This window comes from Balaenoptera physalus, assembly GCF_965194825.1.
Source record: "Balaenoptera physalus genome assembly, chromosome: 10".
Lineage (NCBI taxonomy): Eukaryota > Metazoa > Chordata > Mammalia > Artiodactyla > Balaenopteridae > Balaenoptera > Balaenoptera physalus.
Window position 1 is genome coordinate 86,580,805 of NC_138889.1, and position 24,415 is coordinate 86,605,219.

Below are 24,415 nucleotides of genomic sequence, written 5' to 3' on the forward strand. Positions count from 1 at the left end.
CTTTTGCACAGCAAAGAAAACCATAAACAAAATGAAAAGACAACCTACAGAATGGGAGAAATTATTTGCAAACGATGTGACCAACAAGGGCTTAATTTCCAAAATATACAAACAGATCATACAGCTCAATATAGAAAACAAACAACCCAATCAAAAAATGGGCAGAAGACCTAAATAGACATTTCTCCAAAGAAGACATACAACAGGCACATGAAAAGATGCTCAATATTGCTAATTATTAGAGAAGTGCAAATCAAAACTACAATAATATATAACCTCACATGGGTCAGAATGGCCCTCATCAAAAAGTCTACAAATAATAAATGCTGGAGAGGGTGTGGAGAAAAGGGAACCCTTTTACACTGTTGGTGTAAATGTAAAATTGGTGCAGCCACTATGGAGAATAGTATGGAGGTTCCTTAAAAAACTAAAAATAGAGTTACCATATGATCCTGCAATCCCACTCCTAGGCATATATCCAGAGAAAACTCTAATTCAAAAAGATACATGCACCCCAATGTTCACAGCAGCACTATTTCCAATAGCCAAGACATGGAAGCAACCTAAGTGTCCATCAACAGATGAATGGATAAATAAGATGTGGTACATATATATATCTATATATAGATATATATACACAATGGACTATTACTCAGCCACAAAAAAGAATGAAATAATGCCATTTGCAGCAACATGGATGGACCCAGAGATTATCATACTAAATGAAGTCAGAAAGAGAAAGACAAATAACATATGATATCACTTATATGTAGAATCTAAAAAAATGATACAAATGAACTTATTTACAAAACAGAAATAGACTCACAGACATAGAAAACAAACTTATGGTTACCAAAGGGGAAAGGCGAGGGGAAGGATAAATTAGGAGCTTTGGATTAACAGATGCATACTACTTTATATAAAATAGATAAACAACAAGGTCCTACTGTATAGCACAGGGAACTATATTCAGTATCCTGTAATAAACCATAATGAAAAAGAATCTGAAAAAGGATAGATAGATAGATAGATAGATAGATAGATAGATAGATAGATAAACTGAACCACTTTGCTATACACAGGAAACTAACACAACATTGTAAATCAACTGTAGTTCAATTTAAAAAAATACTGGGTAAAAGGTTGTTGGTAAACAGGATATGTGCAAAGTATTAAAGTAAATAGTTTATTATTTACAAAGGGAACAAAATATCTTTACATGAAGAGATCAAGTAAATATTACATTTACATGAAGAGATCAAGTAAATATTAACTATGTGATCAAATTTAGCTGCATAAATAATGGTAAAAACTGATATGTAGCTTCCTGACATGATGCAGTGACATACAGTACATCATCATCTTTGTACTATTCTTGCCAGAAGTGTATAACCTAAATCTAATTATGAACAATCAGACATATCTGTATCATAATCCATAAACAACTTGAACACTTAAAATATAAATTTAATAAAATAATAAAATAATTAGAGTATTATTTTAAATTATAAGAATAATTTAAAATACAAGGACATGACAACCAAATACAATATGAAATACTTAACTGGATCCTGAAGCAAAAGAAAAAGAAAAGCAATAAAAGATATTATGCGAAATTTGAACATAGCCTGTAAATCAAAACACATCATCGTTTCAATGTTATATTTAACAATATCATGACTATGCAGAATGATCTTGTTCATAGGAGAAAAACACTGATTTAAAGATGAATGTAACTGTAACTTTCTTTCACATGGTTTACTTCTGCTACTAATAATACAGATAGACATATGTAGATAAATTTATACACACACATATACAAATATATACATACACATATATATGTATATGGAGGAATAGAGAAAGATAATATGGCAAGATGTTCACTGTAAATCCAGATGGAGTGTATATGAATGTGTATAACATTTTTTTCAACTCTGTGACAGAATTTTTTAAAAAAAGAACCACTTGGAGGAAAAGGGGTGTCCTCATAGTCATTAGGTCATTCAATCATTCAACAAATATTTATTGAGCTTCTACTATATGCCAAATACTGTGTTCAGTCCTGGAAATACAATAATGAACACGATGCCTGCCCTTATAGAGCTTATAGCTTATTGGGGCAGATGTAACACACACATACAAAGTAGACAAACATGTAAATACATTAAATAATTTCCATAAAGCAAAAAATAGGGTAAAGTGATATAGAATTATTGGTGGGACGTATTTTTCTTAAGGATGAATCAGGAAAGATTTCTCTAAGAAAATACCACTGAAGTTAGGTCCTGAAAGATGAAATAACTATGGAAATTGTGGAAAGAACATTAAAAGCAGATGAAACAGAAAGCATGTGCTTAAGGAATTAAAAGAAGACTGGAGCACTGTGTGAAGGACATAAAATGAGACTAGAGAAAGAGGAAAAATTATTCAAGTCTTGTAGAACTTTGGATTTAATTCTAAGAATAATGGGAAGCCACTGAAGGACCTTAAGCAGGAGAGTAACATGATCTGATTTAGAAGTTAAGATCACTCTCACTGCTATGTAGAGAAAGGACTGGAATGGGGGCAAGATTAGAAATGCTGGGAGGGTAGTTAGGCTGGACCAACTACACAAGTGGCAATGGAGATGGAGAAAAATGGACAGATTTGAGAAACTTTGGGGGCAAAATAAATAGCAAGGAAAAGGAAAGAATCAGGATGGCCCTCAAGTTTCTGGACTGAGTAACTGGGTAAATGGAAGTCTATTTACAAGGTTCCTCTCACACACACATTGGGATAGAAAGCGAAGGGTCTGATTTTGGTCATGTTAAAACTGATATATTTGTGAGATATCCAACTGGACATGTTAGAGACTGGAGCTCTGGAACTCAAAGGAAGTTTCATACATGGGAAGTCTTAAAAAAAGATTACTATCTTAGGACTATATTCTACTGCAAACAATAGAAAACTAGAATAACAGTAACTTAAGTAAGGGACTTATTTTCTATTAACACTAGTTGCTATATCCAAGTTACAGGCAGGAAGAAAGAAAAAGTATAAAGAGTATCCTGATTAACTTTTTGGTTTTTTTTTTTTATAAATTTATTTATTTATTTATTTTTGGCTGCACTGGGTCTTCGTTGCTGTGCACGGGCTTTCTCTAGTTGTGGCGAGCGGGGGCTACTCTTCGTTGCGGTGCACCGGCTTCTCATTGAGGTGGCTTCTCTTGTTGCAGACCATGGGCTCTAGGCCCGTGGGCTTCAGTAGTTGTGGCACAAGGGCTTCAGTAGTTGTGGCTCGCAGGCTCTAGAGCGCAGGCTCAGTAGTTGTGGCACACGGGCTTAGTTGCTCCAAGGCATGTGGGATCTTCCCCGACCAGGGCTTGAACCCCTGTCCCCTGCATTGGTAGGTGGATTCTCAACCACTGTGCCACCAGGGAAGGCCATCTTTTTGTCTTTTTATCCAAGAAAAAAACCACCTTTGTTCCATCAACACCTAACTGGCCAAAACTATATAACTAAGTACAGTACAAGGGGTGCTGAGAGAACATTGCTGTTCTCTTTATAAGCTTTGTAGCACTATTTGACCTTTAAAAATCACCTGAGTATTACCTGAGAAAAATAAAAACGTTAAAGAAAGCATGAAAGGGAGACATGGAAATGGACACAACATATACAGTCAAGTCTTTGGAAAAGTTTGGCTATGAAGGCAAGCTAAACAGTAGAGCAGGGTTTTTCATCCTCAGCAGTACTGACATTTGGGGCCAGACAATTCTTTGTTGTGGGCAGCTATCTTTTACATTGTAGGATTTTAGCAGCATCCCTGGCCTCCAGATGCCAGGAGGACCCCTTCCCTAGTTGTGACAAACTAAAATGTCTCCCGACATTGCCACATGTCCCCAGGATGTAAAATGGCCCTCAGTTGAGAACCACAGCAGTAGAGTAATAGGAAGAATGTGGTATTTAGCAAGTTTTTTAAAACACAGAAACACAGCAGCATATGCTTGAGAGCCAATGGTAACAATCCCACAGGGAGATGAAGAGAGACTACTGATAAGTGAGGGAGAAGAGGAGAGGGAAATAGAGAGATGCCTGAACACTGACATAAAGAAGGCAAGAGGAAGACTTCAATGCCAGTTTTGACAGAGTACTTATACCAGAATAACTTCTTGGTTGCAAAATCTGGATAAACAAAATAGCTGTTTAAAGGCATTAGGCAGCAATATAGGCAAGCCTTGAGGGGCAAGTATATATGAAAGAAGGGAAGAACATAAGGTAAACACATTCACTTGGCCTTTTCTCTAAGAATACTCGCCAATTTACAGCACAGGAAAATAAAATTTTAGCAGAAAGTGGCAGTTCCATTTGGTTAAGCAAGAGGTTGGAATTTATGGCCGTCAAAGTAGATGGCACATGAGGGTCAAACTGTAGACAGGTAGGAACCATAAGTCAGCATGCAATTTTGCCACGAAATGCTAGCCAACTCCTAAATTGCTACCTGAGCAGACTGAGACTCCAGAATCTCAGTAGAAAGCAGCAAATAAAAAGCTAAAAACCTAAACAGAGATGTTAGCAACCACAGAATACCACGCAATGTGAGGGAGACAGGGGTTGGACTTCAAGACCCTCCAAGGTTGGCCATGCTGGTTATGACTGCAGTATAGGGTTACCATTGAGAGTAGGGCAAAACTGAAAGTGATCAGCCTTAACAAAGAATACAACCCACCCTTGACAGGATTAAAGTTACCTGTTCACACACTACCTGGCTGAGGAAGAACGAAACAAAAACTCTGAATTTTCATAGGAAGAATACAACATCAATGAGAACTCCCACAATATTTTCTATAATGTTGGAGTGGGAAGGCCTTTTTTTAAAAAAAATTGAGATATAATTCACATGCCATGAAATTCGCTCTTAAAGTATACAATTGTAAAAGCTGTGTTCGAATATTGATAGTTTTGTCAGTTTGATGGTAGAAAAATGAAGGAGCTCTTAATTCAGGTTTTTATCTTCTCAATCTCATGAGCTGAGGTCAAGAGCAGAGATTGAGAACTCTCAGCATAAAGCAAGCTGGTAAACTGAGAACTGGTTACAGATGTACTAGTATTCTATTGCTTCTGTAACGAATTACCATAAAGTTAGTGGTTTAAAACAACACAAATTTATTATCTTACAGTCTGTAGGTCAGAAGTCCACTATGGGTCTCACTGAACTAAAAATCAAGGTTTGGCAGGGCTGCATTCCCTTCTGGAAGTTCTAGGGAAGAATCCATTTCCTTGCCTTTTCCAGCTTCTAGAAGCTACAAACATTCCTTGGCTCATGGTCCCCTTCTTCCGACTTCAAAGTAAGCAGCACTGCATTTCTCTGACCATTCTTCCTTGGTCACATCTCCCTCTAACTCTCTGGCTTTATTTTGCCATCTTCTTCCACTCTTAAGAACCCCTGTGATTAAACTGAGCCCACCCAGATAATCCATGATAATCTCCTCATTCACATTCCTTAATTTAATCACATCTGCAAAGTCCTTTTTGCCATGTAAGGTAACATATTCACATGTTCTAGGGATTAAGACATGGATATCTTGGAGTGAGGGGTGGAATTATTCTATCTGCCTCATCAAAACACCTACACACTAAACCAGTAGTTATCAAAGTGTGGTCCCCAGATCAGCAGGCATTTGTTTGAAGTGCAAATTCTTGGGCCAAACTCAAGATTTATGTAATCAGAATGGGAGTCTTGCTCAGCAGTCTGTTTTAACAAGTTCTCCAGGTGATTCTGAAACAAAATTTGAGAACAACTGCTCTAAGCTCCCAGGTGGCCAATGGCCACTTCTATCCTTGAGCAGCCTTGCTCATCTAGTCATTTATTACTGTGTGCCAGATAACTTACCATATCCCATGTGTGCTGTGAAAAAAGTTGGGAAGCTTTGGCATATAGAATTTTACTCCACCTAAGAAACAGAATTTATTACTTTTTATTCCCTATTACATTTACATTTTTAAAAAATTGAGTTAGATAAATTAGGAGTTTGGGATTAACATTTACACACTACTATATATAAAATAGGTAAATAACAAGAACTTACTGTACAGCACAGATAACTATACTCAATATCTTGTAATAACCTATAATGGAAAAGAATCTGAAAAAGTATATATGTATAACTGAATCACTTTGCTATACACTTAAAACTAACACATTGTAAATTAACTATACTTCAATAAAAAACTGAGTTATTAATGTAGAGAACCAATTCCTTTAATGGGGAGCCTGTGTACTCTATCAGATAACTAATAGAAAAGCTAGAAAAAAAGAAATGAAAATTTAAAATTGTGACTGTGCCACATAATACAGGAGAGGAAATGTACAATAATCCTCCCCAGAAAACCTTTAAGAGACTCTGATTAAAATATAGTAAAACTCCACATAATACTGGCATAAGGGAGCAAGGTTGTTGTCTACTTTCAATGCTCTGTATCTACATTACAGATTTTAAAATTTTTTCTTCCTATAACATAAAGTTAGAAAACACTTTGTCGGGTGTAGGTAATAATGGCTTCTTTCAATATACATAAAAAATCCTCAAATACCAACCAAAATAACAGTAACAACAATAACAGCAAATACTTAAATAGTAGTTCTTGAGTGCCAAGCACTGTTCTAGTTACATACATTAACTCACTTAATTCTTACAATAACTCTATGAGAACTCATTTTATCAAGTATCTCATTTTACAGATAAAGAAACTGAGGGACAGAAAGGTTAAGGAACTATTCAAAATCACACAGCTCATACACAGCAGAGCCAGAATTCAAAACAAGGAGGTTGGGTTCTAAAGTCCACCACTATGCTCTACTGCCTCTCAATAAAAATCAAAGAACTTTGTTGGAGACTACTTATAAAATAGGCATGGGAGAGAGGTTGGACTGATGTTAAAACTAGCTAAAAAGATGGAGTAGAGTGAACTCTAGAAGCTGAAAAACAAGTAGACATTTCTCCATCCTTAGAAGTTTCTGGGAATAGGGGTACAAGTCTAAGATCTTGATTTAGATCTAACCATTAAAGTAGCCTTTACAATGATTTCAGAATACCCAAAGCCACAAAGAAAACATCCACCTGATTGTTCAGGTCTGGAATTCCTTTGAAAAGAAGAGAAAGCGTTTTGTTTCAGAAACAGGAAAAAATGTAAAGTGTCAGGGTTAATTGAGACTATCAGTTTACAGAAATTCATTTATTTTAAAGTATAAGCAGTCAATCAAAGAAGTGATTAATATCATACTTTTTTTGTTTTGATAAATGGAATAGTTAGTGAATATATTAGCATTTAAAGAAGGATTCACATTAAGAAAAGGTGAGAAGAGAGTAGGATGTGAAGAAGAAGACAAATCCCAACATCATAGTTTTGCTACATTTACCTTCACTTGGACAAGAAAAAACAGCAGACTTATGACATTCCTGAGAGCTCTATGATTTCTAAAATTCAAGAATATCTACAACAAAATACACTTTTCCCATAGAATTATATCTATCTATACAAAGTAACTGAAAGATATATGTCCATTTCTGACCGTGAATGGAAGTTACCGTGACAAGAAGAGAACAACAAAGACTCATTAAGACGTGGATGTTGAGTGGTGTACTCTGTTCAATAGCTAAATAATTCACTCTCACACAGCAGCCTCTCCATCAAAGCAATTCAAATTCCTGCCATTTCAAAATCACCTTCAAGGCTGCTCATGAATTGTTCACATCTGTAATGTTAAATCTACTGTAAGACGTGTGCAGAGGATATTTTTTATATTCTAGAACTGCAAATTCAAGGAGCACTTATCCCCATAATCAATGAAAATTTTATTTAAATCTATTTATTTTGATTCATTCTCAGAGGAAATAATTGACAGCACTTTAAGGTTTAAAGCAGTGAATACTGCTTTAAATTTGACTGCAGCATCAAAATAACTCAAGAACCTAATTTAAAATCCAAATTTCAGGCTCTCATCATGGAGCTAATGAATTAGAATTTGTGGGAGCAAGGCTGCAGAATCAGTAGTTTTAATAAGCTCCCAGGAAGGAAACCCAGTAAAGAACTTTGTGCTGTCATTTGAGACCACTGGGACATACTCACCATTTTCAGAAACTTGACAAAATTTAACCATTCATTATTTTTAAACTAAATGTTAACTTTGGGATAATTCTATAAATTTTCATCATCAAATAAACTGTATAATGCTAACATTTCAATGATTTTGAAAATCCAATATTATTTTCTGAAGTTCACTTTTTATACATATATATACAAAATCAAAACTCATTCTACGTTTATAAAGCATAAGCACTTGACACTTTTAATACAATTAAGTACCAGCTTCCAAACAGTGAAATACCAAAACCACCCCATTCATTTACCAATAATTCCCCAATGGCTATATAATCCATCTATTTCAGAACAATATACAAGTTGTACAAGCAATAGTTGAAGGATATTCATTCAAATGGAAGAAATATCATTTAGCATTATTATAGGCTAGCTGTCGTGTGCCAGTCTACAGTTCATGCATGGCCCTTTAGAGGTAATACTAAGGCTCACAAATTACCAAAAAAGAAAAAAAAGTTTATCATCTCTTAAATAGTAAGTCCTATGATTCCCATCCTGCTCTACTGTTACAATTGACTTATTTTTTAAAAATTTTCTTCATTTCTCCCATCCTATATCCCTTTTTCTTATCTCCAAAAATAACTCCCTTAACTTTTATTGACACATTATGAGTCACCTGTGCAATAAATTTATTAGCTGTAGCTTTTAAAGATAAGTCAACTTTATGTTATCAACAAGGTATTGAATTCAAGTAACCGATACCTATTTGAAAAGAATGTATGTCACTGAGAAGACCCTATATGTTTACAATGAATTTAATTAAGATGAGTTTATTTGGGACTTTCCAAAGGAGATAACCATTTCTAATCAAATAATAATGGCTAGGGCAGGGAAGGAAAAAACACTAACTCTCAAATGCCACTCAGTAAACAGCTGATTAAAAAACAGAAAAGTAAACAGTGACCATGTTTAATAAAGGTTTTGAGACAGATTTTATTTTGAAAGGAAAGCTACTTTTTTGAAATAATTATATAATACTATTAACTACCATAGAAAGTTACCCTGAGAAATACACTACCTGACAAAATAATTTGAAATTACACATAAACCAAATATTGTATATTTAAAATACAAGTAATTATATTATGAGGATAAGAAAAAGCTTTTAGTCCACTTATTTCATGAATAGATCTTTTCAGTGTAATAGAATTTTACATAAACAGCTTTTCAAATAGTAAAAATACAAACAGAAGGCTAAAGAAGTCCTTTATAAACGAACATAATGCAGTTCAGTAGAAATATTATTAAGCTTTCTCATTCATTCTTTTAAAATGTGACAACCAATGAAGAAACACATTTTGGAATACAATAGCTTGGAACCAGTTAAAAAAAAATTCATTAAGAATAACAAATTTGCTAGGTAGGTTTGACCAACGATCGCTACATAAATTTATTATATTTTATTATTTTTTTTAGATAAAGACCTCATATGGAGAAAAGTAAAATGTACTACACATAAACAGAGGCTACAAGTAAATCCATATATTATGCATAATGGATGATTATATTTCAGTTATTCTTATAATTTCAAAAATACTTTAGTCACCTATATTTAAGATTTTTAAGTTTAAAAACATTAAGATTAAGGTTTTATAATCTATTTTTTCAAATATAAAGCTACTAAATCAAAAAACACAATAAGATAAAAATCAAGTCCTATGAATAAATATTTTAAAAGTATTCCAGGATCATAACACTGACAACACTAATTATCTTTTCCAGTCTTGGCAGTTATGTTGCATACTGTTTGGGTGACTGATGGGATAATTTCACTTCATTTTCTCTCAGTTTATTCTGGACCATGTAAGAGAAGAATATTAAAATAATTAACACCTCTAAACAAAGTAGTTGATAAAGTTTTTGGTTGAAATAAAATGCTTAAAAAAAGAAAACCTCAATTAACTAATACATGATTCTAGAGCAAGTAACTAAACCCCCATCTGCTAAAGGAAAACTTTGACTAAGAATTTCTGATTTTAAAAAATAGTCATTCAGTATTAATATTAACTATTTTATGACTTTTACATAAGATCATACACTTTCACAAAGAGCCTTTTTTATCAGCAATTTGAGTCAGCATTTCCTTAATTATCAAAAGTATATGTCGATATATTTTGATATCATTAAACATTTTATTCACTAAAAACATTTAATCAGCAGGAATTGAAGCAGTCAAAAAACAGGTAAAACGTATGACAAAACAAACTACTCCAATTCCTTATACCTATAGACAGTAGGATTTATTGATAATGGCCTCATATCTAAAAGAACACTAAAGTCTTTAAACTAATATTTAATGTCAAATACAAATCTTTACCAATAGCAAATACACTGTATCACCAAACTAGAAAAAGTATAAAAGACAATAATCAACTTTTCTATTTGAACATTTTAATACATTTTAAGTCATACATAGTTTATAGTCTATATATGTCTTCCATAATTTTGAGTCATATAGCTTATAATAAGGCAACATATTTTAAATAATAAAAAAGCATATTCTTTGCCTTGATCACCTGATTTTTGTTGTTGTTGTTTATAAAATTAATCATAGTTAGCAGGATAGAAATCGCTTTGAGCTTCATGAATGACATCCAAGAGATGGGAAAGGATTAGTTCTCAGTTGCTGCCAGTTACAGTGCCAGGTGGCTTTTTCTGCAGTGAAGGTGTTACGGATAATCCCATTACACTGGCACTAAATCTTGCAGACATCAAAATTATCACCAAGGTTCCTTTTCATCCCATCCTTTCCAAATGACTGGAAGTCGCTTCACCTGAAAGAAGTCAAATCCACATGCAGCTGCTGCTTTAGCAGACAGCAAACTCCCTGAGAATGCCAGTCGTGATTCAATTTTGCTGTGCTGGTGGCCCCCTATTCCCTGTCCAATAATACATCTGTTAAAAAATCCTACAGCTACAAATCAAGTTTAATCCTACTAGAGACCTCATGTTGGTCTTGTCTTCCAAAAAGGCAGCAGGTTCTGCTGTCTATCTGCTGGCGTCTGGGGAATACCATTTAAATCCCAGCCCTACTTAGAAGAATAAGCTAAGGATCACAAAACATGACCTCAAAAACCCTGATATGACTATATTCTGACCCAGAGGCATTCATTCTAGGTGAAGATTAGAACTTTGCATAATAAGATTACACAGCAAGTGAATGATATCAAGGGACTATCCATATGCAGCCGCCTGGTTTTCTATAGACAGCCTGTGCTCTGCAATATGCAGTGCAGACGAAAAAGAGCTTGGTCTTTCTAGCTGAAATAAAATAGATTCACATAAATTAGTTGGCCATTTCCAGATTCCTAAATCCCCTATTACATCTTTTATTGACAGCTCCGGTGAGGATAGCACAAATGTTATTCCTTTTTATTCTGTGCTTCTAGAACAATCATGCTCTGTAATTGAAATGTACATAGATTATGGCTAGAAATTAACATCTTGTTTGCTGTAATCTTGGATTACAATTGACTGTGTACATAATAAAATTAAGAAATCAATGGATGGATTTATCATCTCCAAGAAACTAGAGGCATTGTTTAAAGAACAGTTCAACATTTTGTGCCAACACTTTAAATGTATAAGTTACAAAGAGAAGTCAATAAAAATTTAAGTGAGTAAAAGAATACAACAGGCATCAGCCAATATCTACATAAAAGTTAGATTACATAAAAATTAGCTCATTTCCCTCAAAATTTAGAAAATGTGAATTATTCAGAGGTTTCACAAACAGGATTTTCTCCCTAAACCATACATGAACAAGAAGGTCAGTTACATATAATAAGGCCTCTACTTTTTTATAAAGTAGTTACAGTAACAGTATTTTATACAAATCATCTTGTTCATTTTATACTTTAAAATATTTGAATAAATTCAAATCAATTGTAATTCAGAGTTTTATAATTCTTAACTGTATACTTTTAAAGTACACAGTGAAGTAACCTCTCCTTATATTTATATATATACAGAGCATTTAAAATGTATGGAATCCTAGAAATATTTAAAAAACAATACTTTATGTTCAGTTTTCTGCCAAGAAAGTGAAAGCTATACCAATTCTAAGCAAACATATATGAAAAGAGAGATTCATATTCATTCACACAAATACCCACCCAGAGAAATTCTAAGAATGTGAGAAGGAGTTCCCAACTTTATTTAAAGAAAAAAAGAAGTATCAAGATTTGCCATGGGATTCTTATAAAATTAAGCTGCTCGGTATACCTGAAATATGACTTATTTGACAAGTTTGATTTGCCCACAATTGTTGAGGAACATACTACATCCATTACACTGGCCATTATTATCTCCTTATCATCACAATACCTGTAAGCATAGCTCTGTAATATCTGATAAATACTGAGGTGACATAATTCCGATTTTGTGTATGAATCAGGCACCAATATTATCAGTGCTAGAGCTATAAAAAACACTATATGTAATTTCAACTTTATAGCACATGAATAGTCTTTGATTACCTTTATTAGGATATTACAAGAAAATTAATGAAGAATGCAAAAAATACACATTTCTGTTAGGATTTTTATATGTAATACTCTAGAGCTACACTGTTCAATAAGGTAGCCATTAGCTACATATGGCTATCGAGCACTTGAAATGTGACTAGTCCAAACTGAGATGTACTGTAAGTATAAAATATACACTGAACTATGAAGACACTACAAAAAAAGAATAAAATATTTTGTATTAATTACATGTTGAAAAGATAATATTTTGGATCTAATGGGTTAAATAATATATATATATGACTTGCATACAACACTGCTCTAGCAGATCATACAATTTCAATAACATACTCCTAAGCTAACTGAAATTGTACTACTAATAAAAACACTAAAGCAGAGGGTTATTATGGAAAAACAAACATTCCAGTATCAAATCTGATAGAAAAGCCTAGTAAAGAAAAGCAAAATGTTGTCATTTATTTTCTATTTCGTATTTCTAGCTTAAGGGTAGTGGGGGAGAAGAAGGGACCAGCCAAATCAATGACCAACATGTACCAAAAAAGAATGTTTTATAGTTACAAAAATGCTTTAACCCAGTAAACAAAGGTTTTTAGAAAAAACACTGCTTGGGCAACTTCATAAAAGACTAGTAAGGTCTGTGTGTTATCCCTCAATGAGTCCAATAAACAGCAACTTCAAAAAAGTCTGGATCTAGAAAGGGTCGTGATTTTTGCCTAAGGTGCTATATAATTGTTTATATTCAAATTTTAAAACTACATTAAGTAATAACTATAATAGAGATTTGAAGCATTTAGTATATTTCAGAATTTTAGCAAAATTTAAAAGATCAATTTTATAAATTACTAGAAAACTGCTTTTTCATTAGTCTTCTCATCATTTCATCAATGTAGGTAAAGAAAAAATAGTCCATTAATAAAAAGTGTTTTACAGAAACAAGGCAAACTGTAAATAGTTAAAATATAAAACATATACCTAATTTAATTCAAGAAAGTTAACGGCTGATTTAGTGTGACCACAGACAATTGATATCATACAATTAAAACACAAAGTCTATCTTTGTCACACACTGGAATATTATTTCAATATAAACAATAGTACATAAGGTATTAACTCATTTAAAAGTTGCTTTTTCATAATTATTCCTTCATAATATGTATCTAAAATACTAAGACTAAAGATGAAATATGAGTATCAATAAATAATATGGGTAAACTCTAAATCAATTCTTCATGACCTAGCCATGCCACTTTTTCCTATCCTTTTAAAATTATTTAAGTTCTTTTCTTTTCTGGTTACAAGTATCACACAGACATAGACACACACAGACACACAAAAAAAACCCAAAATAATAACAATAAAAAACTTTCTAGTCATCAATATATGAGTGCAATGATATTCAGTCTAAGTTAATCCCCAGACATCCAAATTCATGAATAAAAATTCATCAGTTTTAAATACACTGAGCCTATTAAGCAAGAACAAAAGCATATGCACAAAAGAGCTTTTAATATATTTCAAAGCCCACAAGAGCCATGGTCTCATTAAAATTATAAATTACACAAACATGGAATGAAGATTCAAACTGCAGTGCAGCTAAGCAGATTACAGAAAACCCCGCGTTCCATATGATAACACACCATGGCCCTCCCAGATGGAGGCTTGGAACAAAAAGGCCATCACCACAGCTAGGGAAAACCTCCTTGTGATCTCTGGTTTCTGTTCAGCAGATGACAGCCAAATAATATGTTGATTATTCTGTTTGTGCTGCTAAGCTTGTAAGATGGAATAAAAGCGATATGATCTATTGTGAACCCAATGCTAATGTGTTGCTCCACTCATAAATAATATGTTGAATTTATTTTGAAAATATCTTTTATCTGAATTTCAGTTTTCAAATGCATGAATTAAAATAAAAGCCAGTATAAAATTATATTTAATGTTATGCTTTAAACTAAAAAATGTAGATGACAAGTGAAAAATATCTAGGTGCTTAGTTAAGAGTCAAGTACAATCACCTTTCTTTAATTTCAGCACTGTGATCAGAGACAAAATACATTTTTAAATAGGCAATTACTCTCATGAAATATAAATGTAAAATTAAGTAATACAATAACCATGAAGTTAACAATAAACATTATTGACAAGATTAAAAACTAAAATACCAGGGTATATAAAAACACTTTGCTGCAATATAAATAATAGCACATAGAACAAATACCTAAAATATTTTTGAATAATAAAAAGTATCACTGAAGGCCTTATGAATGTTAACTTGTACACAAATGGATGCTCACAAGAAATCCTACTTAAAATCAAAATAATTAAAAAGAAGCTTATATAGTAGGAAGCAGCCGCACAGCACAGGGAGATGAGCTCAGTGCTTTGTGATCACCTAGAGGGGTGAGATAGGGATGGTAGGAGGGAGATGCAAGAGGGAGGAGATATGGGGATACATGTATTTGTATAGCTGATTCACTTTGTTATAAAGCAGAAACTAACACACCATTGTAAAGCAATTATACCCCAATAAAGATGTTTAAAAAAAAAGAAGCTTATAAAAATAATTTTCAAATATAATAGACAGCATTCATATCGCTTTGATGACAAAAGTTAAAACCTAATTTTTCTCCTCAATTAAATATCCTAAACTTTAACAGAGTAAACTATACCCAAATGAGGTAACTGGAATTACGTCTGTAAATACTTCACAAAATTTCATGGATAAACATTTTTATGAATACTAGAATTATTAAAAATATTGACAATCATAACATTTTCCCACCCCAGAAATTCTTTCCTGGATTTTCTAGTAAACTTTCCTTAAAGACAAACAAACAAATAAATAAAGCAGTACATTAAAGCTGCAGGTAAGGTAAACACAGATTACACACTCTTTTCTTAAGGGGGTATTTTGTAGGGGGTACATAATTATGTTCATTTACAAAAGTCCACTTTGTTTTTCTGTCTAGAGACATAGATTGAGTCTAAAAAGAGAAGCAAAACTGCCTAACATGAAAATACAGGCTAAAAATTACAGATGCAAAAGGTAAAATGACAACACTTTTTAGAGAAAAACACAGAACACAGAACATCCTTGGAGTAGACAATTATTTCTTAAGTAAGACGTAAAAAGCACTAAACATAAATAACAAACTAGACTACTTTAAAGTCATAAACTTCTGTTCATCAAAAGCACTATTAATAGATTGAAAAGGCAAACCTCAGAGTTGGAGAAATATTTGCAATACCTATAAAAATGAAGGACTCATATTCTGTATAAAGAACTCCTACAAATCAAAGAAAAAGACAGCCCAACAAAGAAACGGGCAAAAGAAGTGAACAGGCACTTCACAAAAGAGAATAACCAAATAGTCAATATACATATGAAAAAGTGCTCAATATCATCAATCATCAGGGAACTAGAAATTAAAACAGTATAATGATTTACTACTTTATACCCACCAGAATTGAAAGATGAAAAAGATGGGGAAAAGGGAGCGTTAGCAAAGACGCAGAGCAACTTGAACTCTCATATGAATGTAAATTAGTACAACCATTTCAGAAAACTGGCAATTTTGATAAAAGCTGGAAATAAACGTACTTATGATCCAGTAATTTTGCTCCTACACATATGCTCAACAGAAACCCATAAATATATTAATCAGGAGATACGTATTAGAATGTTTATATTTAACATTATATGGAAATCACCCAAATGTCCATTAACAGAATAGATAAAAAATAGTTGTGATATAGTCATATAATGGAATGCAGCAAAGAAAATGAACAGATTACAACTACATGCAACAACGTAGATGAATCTCAAGACATAATGTTGAACAAAGGAAACCAGACAAAAAAATTATACTGTATAATTCTATACATAAAATACAAAACCAAGCAAAACTAATCTACGCTATTAAAAGTCAAGGCAGTGGTAATCCTTGCGCAGGGAGGGATACAGTGGCTGGAAGAGAGCATGGAGGTGTCTTCTAGAGTGCTGATAATGTACTTTTTCGTATCTGGGTGCTGGTTGCATAATTGTATTTGGTTTCTGAAAAACTCATTGAGCCATCCACTTACAATATGTACACTTTTCCATATATATAGCTTTCTTTAAAAATGCAATTTTGCACACAAATACAGATATACAAAGGTAGTCAAAATCCTTGTCATAAATTTAGAAACAACTAATGTATGTATAATCTAAAGGTGAAAACTAAAGGTTCTTATACTACTTATTTGAATAATCAATTTTTCAAACCAATAGGTAAGATAAGTTCCTGAACTCTTATAAATGGAGGAGCAACAGCTATTCACCCTATTATCTTCCCCAGCTCCCAAGTTACAATACCATATTTGCAGAGATAACTGGCCTTTGTGTCAGAGTAGCTGCTGGTGCTGCTGCTATTATAACAGAGCTTCTAAAATAGTCTCAGGACTGAAAAATTGCCCTTATGTGTGAAACTAAAGTAGCATAAAAGATAAGGCAGTATAAAGAATATGTTTGCCGTTTTCCCCATTGCCCTCAAATTTCGTAAGCTTTTATTTATTATGAAAGCTTATTACCTAGTTTAATGGGAATCTTTTGAAAACATTTATTTTACTTTTCAGTGAAGTTAAAATATAATTCTTTAATATCAATATCCTACAAATTAAATGTAACTTCATGATAATTTGACAATATACATCTCATTATTTCCCACTTAAATATTTTCCCTTACTTCTATACTGGAATCAACAGACGATTTACAACACCGTTTTTCTCATATTGAAAAGATACTTTAAGAAATAAGCTAAGGGCTTCTCTGGTGGCGCAGTGGTTAAGAATCCACCTGCCAATGCAGGGGACACGGGTTGTTCGAGCCCTGGTCTGGGAAGATCCCACATGCCGTGGAGCAACTAAGCCCATGAGCCACAACTACTGAGCCTGCACTCTAGAGCCCGTGAGCCACAACTACTGAGCTCATGTGCCACAACTACTGAAGCCCACGCACCTAGAGCCTGTGCTCTGCAACAAGAGAAGCCACCGCAATGAGAAGCCCGCGCACCACAACGAAGAGTAGCCCCCACTCTCCGCAACTAGAGAAAGCCCGCGCACAGCAACGAAGACCCAACGCAGCCAAAAATAAATTATAAAAAAAAAAAGAAAGAAGCTAAAAGAGATCACCTAATGATTATATAATTCACTTTTTACTTGTATAATAAATATTTATTCAGTGCTTACTATCTCCCAGGCTCTGGGGATAAAGGAATAAAACTGGCTAATTTTGTGGGAAATATAGCAGGTTTATCCCTTTCTTTCTCTCTCTCATTTGACTAACAAATAAAACTATTTTTAACTAGTAACATAGTCACATATTCAAAAATTAAAAACAATCTAACAGATATACAGTAAAAGCCCCATCTACTTTGTTTTCCTTACCCATCCACATACAAGATTTAGATTTTGTATACCTCTCCAGATTTTCTTTATGCAAATATAAGCAATTATGAATATATCTTATTCCTCTCCTCCTTTATACAAAAAGTAGTTTACCATATACTCTGCTTGAACTTTGCTCTTTTCAAATAACAATGTACGCTTGAAAACTTTCCAAATCTTCACATAGAGAACATCCTTTCTCTTTTTACAGCTGTAGAGTACTTCACTGTACAGCTATGCCAGAGTTCATTCAACCAGTACCCTACTGATAGACATTAGGGATGTTTCCAATCTTTTGCTACTATAAAAAAAGCTACAATGAAAACTTTTATGCATATGTTATTTTAAAAGTACATAAGTATATCTGTAATAAATTCCCAGAATTGGTTGAGACAAGTATGTAAATGCATTGGTCTTTCTCTAGAAATTGCTAATTTTTCTTCTATGGGGGCTGTGTCATTTTGCTTCCACCACATATACATCTCAGATGTATACCAGAAAAAGCTATTCTTTTCTTTGGGCCTCTAAGATATTTTGTTCATTAGGCAATTCTCAAAGATCTTCTCATTGGAAAAAACTATATGAAGTTCTTTGTTTATTTTTCCCCAAATGCATATGTAAAATTTGCTGACTTAATTTTCAAGTTGGAAAAATATCGCTGATGTAGGAAATCATCATATTGATGCCTAATGTGCTGGCATAGCAACTGTCTATCTCTCTTCCCGATATCTCCTTTCATTTAAAAACAAATATACACCCCCATCCCAATTTTTTTTTCTTTAAATTCACATTCAGTACTTTATAATTGGGAAAGCAGTCAAATGTATTTCACTTTTAAATGAATGTTTTCCTGCAGCACTTAAATGCTTTCAGGAAACCAAATCTATGTTACTTCTATATTTTCCTTTACAAAGCTATCATTTCAAAGGTGGTTTAATCTTTATGACTGACATTTTCAATAGGCAATGTCACCTAATACATTGTTTTTATTTCAAAGCCCATCCTGTCCAATATTTTATCATTAAAAACAACCACTTAAGTTCACTGGACTTCCTATTTAAGGAATCCTTAAGTAAATCCAGTTTCAATATCACTGTTTTATAAGAAAATATGTACATGATAATTTTTATTCCCCAAATAAGGATACCACAGTATTGATACATGCAAATCTATGTTGCATTTCAATCATCCAGAAATCAGTTGTGAGATAATCTCAGTCTCTTGGAACAAAGCAGCAAGACAAGTTGCTGACCTCAAAGTAAATTTTAAATTTACTTTCTATGCCCTTAATCAGTAGATGGGGCAGACCATACTTAAGCTCTCACCTAACCAATGAATATGTTAGGTAAATGCTGATTTTTACATTAGAGTCAGTATAATGCACTGAGCAAAAAACAAGAATTACCTAACAAAGGTAAAACAAAACAAAACAACAACAACAAAAACACATCGTAAGCAGCACGCAGGACATAAAAGTTATCAGTCTAGGACAATTTAGGAAAACAGTCCTAGACAGCATAACGGTCTCTGAGGAAATCACATAAATTCTGTGAAATGACTGATGTTCACAATAACAACTCTGAGCCATCAAAAAAAACAAAAACAAAAACAACTTACATTATACTCAATTTGTTCTGTTTAAGAAGACAGAAGAGTACATTTTATATTTCAAAAACATTTTATAAAAAAAATTCATATGAAATAAATTTTGGCACACAAAAGGATAAGATTCAATTATTCACAAAATTAACAGATGAGGAAATAGTACACCACTTGTTAATAACAGCCCAATGAATGAGGAATTACTCTAAGTAAAATTCTCAAAGTTAGAATATACCACAGTTGCCTTTCAGAAGATGAATTGTGATAAAGTGCAGTAACATTTTGGGGGCCTTTAAACATACAATTCCCTGTGCAAGGCCACTTCTTGGTTAAGAGTCAAAAGAATACCTGATAATTTCTTAAAGCTAGTCATGCAAATTCTCCACTTCAATGGCTGGACACACTCAAGAATATATCCTGATTTCACTTTTCACTTTGTTTTCTTTAAATTGTGACTGCCACTAAGTACGCAGGTTGGTCTGGTTTCTAGCTCCAACCTGGTAAATAACCTTGTGCAATTCACTCAATCTCTTTAGCTCTCCTTAGTTTCTTCATCAGTAAAGTGAAGAAGTTATAGAAAACATAATAGTAAATGGAATCAAAGTGCTAATAAAGTAAAAGAGTTACTACATTAGGTCCTATATCTGTATCTGTATATCTACTACACATATACTATTTTTAAACTGTCACAAGTTACATGGCACTCTACCATATATGTAAGGCCTACAGTAAAGAAATTATGATCACTTCAGAATCTTTTCCAACATTTAATATGTGTCACTCTCAGGATACAACAACTTTTTCATGTACTCATTTAAATTAATTTAAAATACTACTATAATCAATTATCTTTAACCTGAAAATATATGACCTTTTTCCACTTGACACATAAAAATCAACACATGATATGTAAAAGAACTTTCATGGAAATGTTAATTATAATAGCCAAACACCAGAAAGAACCCAAACATCCACCAACAACAGAATGGATGAATTCTGTCATACTCATTCCAAAGGAATAACACATGATAATGAAAATGAATAAAATAAAACTATATGCAACTATGTAGATGATCTTCAAAACATAATGCTGGGTAAAGGAAGAAAGAATGCATATGATTCCAGACAATGGGGCTCACCAGTGGGCCCATCTGTGTCCCATGCTACCCCACAGGGGCACCCCACAGCTGTAGCAGTGTCACACTGTAGCAATCTAGCACCAACCCAAAGGGAAGTACAAAGGTGGTCGCAGTCTCCAAGCTCAAATCAGGATCCAATATGAGCTCCAAGACTGGCTGTAGGGTCTGGACCCCAGCTCCACCACTCTAGCCACCTTTCTGTGTCTGTGATCACAGTTGCCACCTGCCAGGAACTACTAGACAAAGCACTGGAGACCCTGTGGTTAACACTGGTGATAGACGAGGATGGGACCTCTGTGGACTGCGAGGACTTCTTCCAATTGTTGGAAGAGGATACATGCCTGATGATGCTGGAGTTCAAGCAGAGTTGGAGCCCCAGCAGGAGTAGGTGCTATCATATGGCCTAGGCTGGGAGAAGCCCAAGCACAGCAAGGACATCGCCCTCATTACCTTGAACATATACAAGCAAAACCCTTGAGACCTCTTTGGCCTGAACATCAAAGCCACACTCTACAGGATCTACTCCATGAGTTGTGACTTTCAATTATTTGGCCCAAAGAAAGTACTCAGGGAGCTCATCCAGTTGAACCTCCATGATGCTGCTGCAAGGCCTGGGCCACATTGCTGGGAATTTCCTCCACCCTTTGCCATGCAGTGGAGGAGGCTGAGCAAGTGACAGTGGCAGCAGCAGGGTCCCCTCCATCCCTACTGCGAAGGGGCTCTGAGCTCCTGCCCCAGACTCGTTCCAAGAGATACCCTGTGAGGACTGTGTCAGCATCAGGTTTGGAGACCTGGAGACAGTGCAGACTAGATAACTCACCTGATTTCCCCCATTATTCTCTGACAGCACTGTGATAGGTCCCATCAGCATAATGCTTTCCATGCCTAGCCTATACACTTTCCTCAAGAATGCTGTCCTTTCCTAGCGATCTTTCCAGCCTCCCACTTACCCGGAAAGGCTACAAACTTGTCCCCAGGCATCTTGATCCCATTCTGATTGCAGCTACATCTAAATTCCTTACAACTCCTCCTGTCCTAAGCTCCTAAGCTCTTTAATACAGTGAAGTCAGCCCTCTGACTTTACCTTAAGCTCTCTATTTCTTCATACCCTTCCCCTTGAAAATAACAAAAACATTTCCAACAAAAATACAAAAATGTTTATCCAAAAAAAGAATACATATGATTCCATAAAGATGAAAAAGAGGCAAAAAGTGAACACACTGCTGAGGAATACACATAAAAGTGATAAAATTATATAGAGAATTATCTAGTTATCACAAAAATCAGGACATTGGTTACCTCTAAGGAAAAGGAAGATTATACCAAGAGCTTCTGGTATGTCAGTAATGATCTATGGTTACTGAATGTCTGCTTTATACTTATTCATTTTATGTTTCTATATAGTGTTATATTTCATAATAAAAAAGTTTAAAATGATATACTTTCTGAAAAAATATATTGTTAAAGAGAAGGAAGAAAGGGCTCCTCTTTTTTGCTAACAATTTTATTTTCTTGTTCTACATTTCTAATTTTTATTGCAATATTTTAATAATAAAGAAATAAGTTACTATGCCTAATTCTCCAGAATCTTAATAAAGAACAGATTTTACAGGCTTCCCAAATGGCCACAAAAAAAGTACCAGGTCATTAAAGAGTATAAGATCAGTTATTTTGTTAAATCTTTGCTTAGCTCAATGTTGTGCCTGTTGCTTTTTCTTCTTTTCAAGAAAATGTATGCTTACTTTCAAAAAAAAACCTACATTACATCCAGATATTAATTTTATGCAGGCTGCACTCCAAAAATATATATAATAATTTAGCTCAAAAGTAGGAAGAAAAACTTTTAACTCTCACACATTTTAAAACAATTTTAGGAACACCTGTGTTTGCATTCAGTATGAGGGTTCATAATAGGATGGACACAAATATGACACTTGAGATCCAATCCAATGTCACTCTGTGTAAGAATGGTTCACTGTGTGTACTAGAAAACATAATCGCTAGATTATAGGATGGATATACAAAACAAGTTACACTTAAAGTCCACTGTATAAAATGTAATGTAGGGTAACTCACTCAAAATAGATCCAACAGTGTCTAATTTAAATTATACTAAAGATGTTTTAAATAGTTCCTTTGGAAAAACATACAGGGAATTTAAATGATTACAAAAGAGATAATAATAATAATAATCGGACAAATTACAAACATATACACACACATATAATTTAGGAAATCCTAAAAGTTCCATCACCTACAAGCACCCTTCAATGTATGTTTGTTACAACTTTTAGATGCCACTAAACAGGAAGCAGACAATAAAACTTAGAAACAAGACTATCAGCACTTTCATCAGGCTTCAGATATCAACATAATGGGTATCACCCATTATGAAAACAGAGCTGCTCTGGTTGTATACTGTTGTTTTTTGTGAATGCAGGCAAGGATTCCCCTCCTTAGTGGGTCCAGCTAACCAGTTATTTGCCCATCTATTAAGTGCCAACTTTAAAAAATTACACTATGTCCAGCAGGGAGCAGCATTACAACATTCATAAGACTTAACCACAACATGAAACCGACAGAAGAAAAAGAAGGAAAAAAACCCACTTACCATAGGTCTTTTCAATGATACATTCAATTTTTAGGCAGTTGCAGGGCTTCCAGAAAAAACATCTAAAGCATGTCTCAAAGCATATATAGGTGATCCATGGTTTCAGGATTCCTAAAGCAGGAAATCAAAATTATATTAAGTAAAGGCTTCTTTCAGCCATATTTAGTTGAATTAGTATATAATATGACTAAATGTCTCTCAGCTGTTAAGGTGCATCTTCCTTATTGGATCAACAGGATTCTGAATTCAGATATTCAATGACACTTCGGATAAAATGATTTTAAAAAGCAGAATACTAAAGTCCTTTATTTACCAGAGAATTTAAGTAGAAGAAAGTAAATGGGTGACATAATACATCAATCAACCTAGAGAAAACTGGTCAAGGACTTAAAGGAGTTGATAAGCCAACCATATACAGTTCTGATATATCAAATCCTTCTAAACAATTTGCAGGTAATAGAGAGGATATAACATTCATTTCTACAGGTCAGCATGAATGAATATCTAGGGTTAGTTTTAGTTTTAAGAATACAAAGGCAGCAGAGAAGCAGTTTGTAATGCTGGTATGTTAAGCCTGATTAGTCAGATATTTACTGAATATGAGGAATGCAGCTGATATTGTACAAAAACTCCATGACCAGTCATAATATGTCAAAGGCAAAACATATTATGTTTGGTATTCTCCTGGATGTCAAAACCTGCCTCATATTCAACAATAATAACTCCATGTCAGTTCTTACGACTGAGGAAATGATGTATCACCACTGTTACTTGAAACATTAAACAGTTTGCTTTATATGTGTTTACATGCAAAGTTTCATTGTTTACACCAAAACCCAAATTTTTGCCATTAAAAGAAGATAACATATGAATATTTACCTTGAAATGTATATAATATAAATAATAAATATATATAAGTTTGTGTAATGTACAATATCACATGTCAATATATCATAAATATTTACTTGCAATTTAATGAATAATACATAAAATGGTTCCCACTATTTTCTACA

The 24,415-nt window shown here is 33.7% G+C and overlaps 1 protein-coding gene and 1 pseudogene across 8 annotated transcripts in view; one reads left to right on the top strand and one right to left on the bottom strand.

Annotated features, from left to right (window-relative positions):
• Positions 1 to 24,415, bottom strand: part of IMMP1L (inner mitochondrial membrane peptidase subunit 1) — a 73,836-nt gene that overhangs the window by 31,445 nt on the left and 17,976 nt on the right. For all 7 annotated transcript variants that reach the window (XR_014267938.1, XR_014267939.1, XR_014267940.1 and 4 more), the window contains one exon: positions 23,403 to 23,513. Coding sequence is in view for 3 of the 7 variants with exons in the window: in XM_082476741.1 (XP_082332867.1) it covers positions 23,403 to 23,513 (111 nt within the window). In the remaining 4 variants the exon portion in view is untranslated. The remainder of the gene's footprint in view (positions 1 to 23,402; positions 23,514 to 24,415) is intronic.
• LOC309636438 (lipid transferase CIDEB pseudogene) lies at positions 11,896 to 23,395 on the top strand (annotated as a pseudogene). Its single transcript has 2 exons — positions 11,896 to 11,907; positions 20,862 to 23,395. The product of its transcript is annotated as a lipid transferase CIDEB pseudogene (transcript).